Genomic DNA, 5,641 nt, shown 5'->3' on the forward strand with positions numbered 1-5,641 from the left:
ACCCAAACAAGTAATCCATAAATAGAAATATCCAACCAAGGTATAAATAAAAGTTCTTTGGTGAACTTACAAATCTACCCTTCCAAAATTACAGCTTATCCTCACTCACAAAAGAATTTTCTTGAAAAGGCACTTCGGCTAAAATGTGTGTGTGTGTGTGTGTGTGTGTGAGAGAGAGAGAGAGAGAGAGAGGTGTGAAATACAATTTTGGATGATTTGAAATGAGGGAAGAGACCTCTATTTATTGGCTAGAGGTTTGGCTCCAAAAGGAAATTGATTTTAATGCATTTTAATACTTGCTAATCAATCGACAAAAACAAAACTTTGTCCAGAGCTATTCTGACGCTTCGAACTCATCTGTTACAATCTCAAAACATTTTTAAACAAAAACTCGATTAAATAATCCTCTATCAAGGGTAGAAAAATTTGGTAAACATATTTTGTTTTATTTTTTTATTTTTGATTTCACTATTATTGTTTCTTTACAAAATTAAGTATATATCCTTCCAATTTATAATTTATTATTTTTTCAAATATATAAAAACAGATTAAAAAATTAAAATATTATTACAGTTTTGTAATTACTTTTACCATTATATAAGAAATAGAAAATTCTTAAACTATCCTTAGTTTCTAAAATATGTTGATAAAAAAAGGTAATAATACTAGTAGTAAAAGAAAATATATGCATTGAAATAGTAGAGTTATATTGTTTTAGTTTGGAAACACAAGTGTATGTCTTGTACTATGGTGTGTGAGCGTGTGACGCCCTCAGTTGACTGCAGCATCATCAATGACAAAATAGGATGGAGTTTCAACTTTCAAGTTTGTTTTTGTTGAGTGTACTGTGTAGGTATGGATTATTCGAGTATTATTGTAAAATATTTAAAACGGGGGTATGAATGACAAGAGGGAGTGAGAATAGTAGATCGGCCCCAAAAATAAGCCTCACTAAGTTGGTACTTTCGTCAAAACGGGCCGGGTTGGTCCATGAGGGGTGGCATCCATTTTGAATTTGAAATGACATTAATTAGCTAAGCAAGAAAATGAATGAAAAACCGAAGAATGCATCATCATCAAGTTCAGTTGTAGCGTCCCTCCCTCGCGTGAATTTTGAAATTTCGAATCCAAACAGAAAAATAAAACAAAAACAAACTAACACCCCGTGTTTACCTCACCTCTTTATTCAAAATTAAATAAAAAAATTTCAAAAGAAAGTTCCGTTTGGAAACCCTAGCTAGCAGAACCATGGCCACAACACCAGTAGTGTCCGGTCGAGAGTTGACCAATCCTCCGTCCGACGGAATCTCCAACATTCGTTTCTCTAATCACAGTGATCATCTTCTCGTTTCCTCATGGGACAAGGTAATATTCTTCATCTTCGTCTTCGTCTTCCTTTTTCGAATCATTCTTCACTTTCACATTTGAATTTCATTTTGAATTTGAATTTGAATTTGGTTGTAGACTGTGCGTTTGTATGACGCAAGCGCAAATGTGCTTAGAGGAGAGTTTCTCCACGGCGGACCCGTTCTTGACTGTTGCTTCCATGATGACTCTTCCGGATTTAGTGCCTCCTCCGATAACACTGTCAGACGGTCAGTTCGTTATTCCGTTCACGTTTTTACTTCTCAGATCCATTTTTAGTTTCACTCATTTCCTCTTTTGGATTTCTTTACAGGCTCGTTTTCGCCACAGGGAAAGAGGATATTTTGGGAAAGCATGATGCTCCCGTTCGTTGTGTAGAGTATTCCTATGCCGCAGGTTTCAGTTTATCCTTTTTAATCTTCTTTTTTTGTTATGCATTATACATTTATTTAAAACATGTAACCGGTATGGAAATTCCGGAAACATTTTCAGTTATGCAATTAATCTAGATGTTTTAAAACATATCCAAATTTGTTTGCACTCGCATTTGTGTAGGCGAACATATGTGTTGTATTAGTTTACTTGATAGTATGTGTTTTTCCGATTCTATCAAAGAATGCTTTAGTCTCAAGTTGATTATCCACTCGTGTGCAGCTTTGTTTGAGGCCATGTTGTTAATCCCATAAACCGTCAAGTAGTACCTATCTCCTTAGATTTTATAGCTGAGAGGGGTAGCCACTATTACAAAGACTACAAACCAATTTACAAAGTAAACATAAATACTAAAAAATAGAAAATACACAAGATTAAAGAGATCATCATACTTAATAATTAAATAGCCTAAAGTACAAAGCAATAAAACTATTGATTGTGTGAACATTGACCAAGAACATATCAGAATGAATTACAGAACATTATCCCTCAGATGGTTTGAGCTGACATTTATATACCCATATAAAAAAGACAACGGTTTCTAAATTAAGTATTTGAAGAATTTTGCCCCAAAATCCATATAACAGATGCGGTGGTGGTTTGGTGCTGCAATTAGCAGACGCAGCAACCACTATTGCTTACAGTGGGCTGCAGGCCGAAAGCATCACACCCGATCCTACCACCGCTGTGATATTCTGCTATGGCAGTGCTATTGAAAGCATAGGTTTGGGCTACCCTTGTCTTTCTACATTATGCCTTTTGTAAACATGTTTGTGTATTACTTTCTAGGTAGCAAAAACTGATTTCACTTTTGTAATGAAAACTCAATTGTGTTTGCTTCTAGTTACTATAGTTCATCCTTTTAAAAGAAATAGGGAAGGAGAGGAATATTATTAATTTAAGTGACACCAATGATCATTTTAGAATCATTTTGGGAGGGAAATTGAACTTTGTTCCTTGAGGACACTAGTCAACTATTACCATGGGGTTAGCATAGATAGATTTTGTTCTTACAGTGAAAATTCCAATGGGTTGACTTCTAGTAACTATATGTTCATTTCATGACATAAACATTGCAATTACAAAAATACATGTCTCAGATATATGAAATGGTAAGTAAGGATTGTAGATGTAGTGTACTAGATGCAGTTTGTGATGTGTCTTTTCGTAAAATGTGCCTTGAGAATAAAATCTAAAACCAAGAATAATAACTTATCTGGTTTTATATGTTGATTATCATTCTCTATTAACATAAATTTCTGTTGAATAATGTTATTTTCATTCAAAGGAGTCATCATTCATTCTTAACTTATCCATGACAAGGACAAGGCTTTCCCCTTATTTGGTCAAAGTTTGATTATTTGCAATCAGCTACCTTTTAACTTATCCATCATTATAGGGCAATTGATCACTGGTAGTTGGGACAAAACCCTAAAATGTTGGGACCCTAGAGGTGCAAGCGGACAGGAGCGTACTCTTGTTGGGACATATCCACAGCCTGAGCGTGTTTACTCTCTATCTCTTGTTGGACATCGGCTTGTTGTAGCAACAGCTGGAAGACATGTTAATGTTTATGACTTGAGGAACATGTCTCTGCCTGAACAACGGAGGGAATCTTCATTGAAATATCAAACCAGATGTGTACGCAGCTACCCAAATGGAACAGGTAAACTTTAGTGTATGTGTAACTGTGGAATAATTTGCTATAGTTTCGGTTTGAACTTTGTTTTGTTTCATAAATCTCAGTAACAGTCTTTATCAAATGTGGGTTTGCGTTTGCTTATACCCCATTCGTTAATTACTGTTTATGTATGAGTACTGGTATTGATCAGAAGAGGATACTAATGTGTAAATTCTTGAATACTATTAATTCATATCTTTTTCATGTTGCGTAATAGATTCTAGTGATGGCACTGATTTTTGTGATGTGTTTCTTTGCCTTGATATTCATATTCCACGTACTTTTGGCTTTATGCAGGATATGCACTTAGTTCTGTTGAAGGGCGGGTTGCAATGGAATTCTTTGACCTCTCTGAAGCTAGCCAGGCAAAGAAGTATTGATTTTTAACTTAATGCTTATCATTTCTACCACTTCAAATCTGCTATTTTCTACTTCATTTTTATTGTCTTTATAATACCTCATTTGCTTCTAAACTATATACAGGTATGCTTTTAAGTGTCACAGAAAATCTGAAGCTGGAAGGGATATCGTCTATCCTGTAAATGCCATGGCATTCCATCCCATGTAAGTATTTTGAAGTTCATTGTCTAGCAAATTTTCTTGTCTCTTTAATTAACAAGCTTGCTAAAGAAGGTTAAAGTTTAAAACGAATGGTGGTTTTAGTAGGTTAAATAAATAAACTAATCTCTTGATATCAGCTTTTTATTTTCTGAGTGTAAATGATGAATACTGGTAATTACATCAATGGCTTAAGTCAGGAAACAAAAATCTCTTAGCTTGTACCAATTATTGTGTAACTCGGTACCATAAAAATCAAAGATAGAAAATGTATGGGGATGCTTTGAATGTCATATGCAAGTGATGTGTTTGAAATGAGATGCATCTTGAAAATGCTTGCTTATTTGTTTAACAAGTTTCTCTCATCAGTATTTTCAGTACCATTATATGATTTGTATCATTCAATGCACCAAAGATGACGTTGGTGATATTATAAGTTACACTCGAATAAGAAACCGATGGGGTTTGATTTAAAATATGAAAAAGTTGCCAGCATATACAACAATGTAACTAATTTACAGCTGTCAACCCAACTGTCTCTAACTAATTTATTACGAACAGTAACAACAGACTAACGGCCCCATACAGTTTTGTTAATATTATGTCGAACCACTGATGAGAAAATCTTCATGCAGATATGGTACATTCGCCACAGGAGGTTGTGATGGTTTTGTTAATGTATGGGACGGAAACAACAAAAAGAGGCTGTATCAGTATTCAAAGTATCCAACTAGCATTGCTGCACTCTCATTTAGCAGAGATGGCCGTCTCCTGGCTGTTGCATCAAGTTACACATTCGAGGAGGGACCCAAACCGTAAGCATTTATCCTCCCATTTTCCCCAAACACACACTCTATCTGGTTATAACTTATAACCTGTGTTTATTTCTTTTTGCAGACAAGAACAGGATGCTATCTATGTTCGCAGTGTGAATGAGATTGAGGTGAAGCCAAAACCCAAAGCCTTTCCCAATCCTACAGCTTGATTCACTGGTTTCTGATAGTAATTTTGAAAAATAGGAATTTGTTTTAGCATATTTTTACTGTGTACTTTGTTCATATATTTCGTGTGAACATCATGGTAACAAATTTCTAGACACGTGTTGGTTGACATTTTGGCATTTATGTTTTATTTGTCTGAGTTTTCCTTCATTGTAAATAGTTGCAATGTTGTAAAGACCGGGGTGACTATTGCTGTTATTGTTATGCTTCTCATAGTATCGTATCAGCTCTAACTAAAAACCTGTTCTTCGAGACTACTCTGGTTTATTTCAAGTATTATTACATTAGGAAAATAAGATATCAGAATAAGTGCAGTTTTATGTTTATAATAATACTATCTATTATTCATTCAAGAAAAAAATGCTATCTATATTATTTCCAACTTTATTATACTCTGTTTTGAATTTATCATAATTGATAACACTCAATGAACAATAATAGATTTGTTAAATTGTTATAGCTATCGCTGTATTGACTCTCAATAACGTTGAGATAATCAATTTGAATGTGTATAACTCTCAATATCAATTTGGACGTGTGTTGTTTAACACCTAGATCTTTTGGGGGCATGTGCTTATTAACATCAATCATTGTTATAACAAAA

General features: G+C 34.3%; 1 protein-coding gene across 1 annotated transcript; it reads left to right on the forward strand.

Moving 5' to 3' along the window:
* Window positions 1–1,058: 1,058 nt before the first annotated feature.
* Window positions 1,059–5,258, forward strand: LOC131647163 (mitotic checkpoint protein BUB3.1). The gene is made up of 8 exons (XM_058917077.1): window positions 1,059–1,365; window positions 1,465–1,595; window positions 1,679–1,761; window positions 3,197–3,463; window positions 3,776–3,851; window positions 3,962–4,042; window positions 4,672–4,851; window positions 4,934–5,258. Exons 1-8 carry the CDS (start codon window positions 1,249–1,251, stop codon window positions 5,019–5,021), a joined length of 1,023 nt encoding a protein of 340 aa, XP_058773060.1. The 5' UTR covers window positions 1,059–1,248; the 3' UTR covers window positions 5,022–5,258.
* The last annotated feature ends 383 nt before the right edge of the window (window positions 5,259–5,641 follow it).

Source organism: Vicia villosa, linkage group LG2 (genome assembly GCF_029867415.1).
Source record: "Vicia villosa cultivar HV-30 ecotype Madison, WI linkage group LG2, Vvil1.0, whole genome shotgun sequence".
Taxonomy (NCBI): domain Eukaryota; kingdom Viridiplantae; phylum Streptophyta; class Magnoliopsida; order Fabales; family Fabaceae; genus Vicia; species Vicia villosa.

Bases quoted from the DNA above. Each gene is read 5' to 3' on its own strand.
- LOC131647163 (XM_058917077.1), top strand. From the start codon at position 1,249: ATGGCCACAACACCAGTAGTGTCCGGTCGAGAGTTGACCAATCCTCCG. The intron at 1,366-1,464 runs GTAATATTCTTC...ATTTGGTTGTAG, and splicing joins TCGTTTCCTCATGGGACAAG to ACTGTGCGTTTGTATGACGC. The intron at 4,043-4,671 runs GTAAGTATTTTG...ATCTTCATGCAG, and splicing joins GCCATGGCATTCCATCCCAT to ATATGGTACATTCGCCACAG.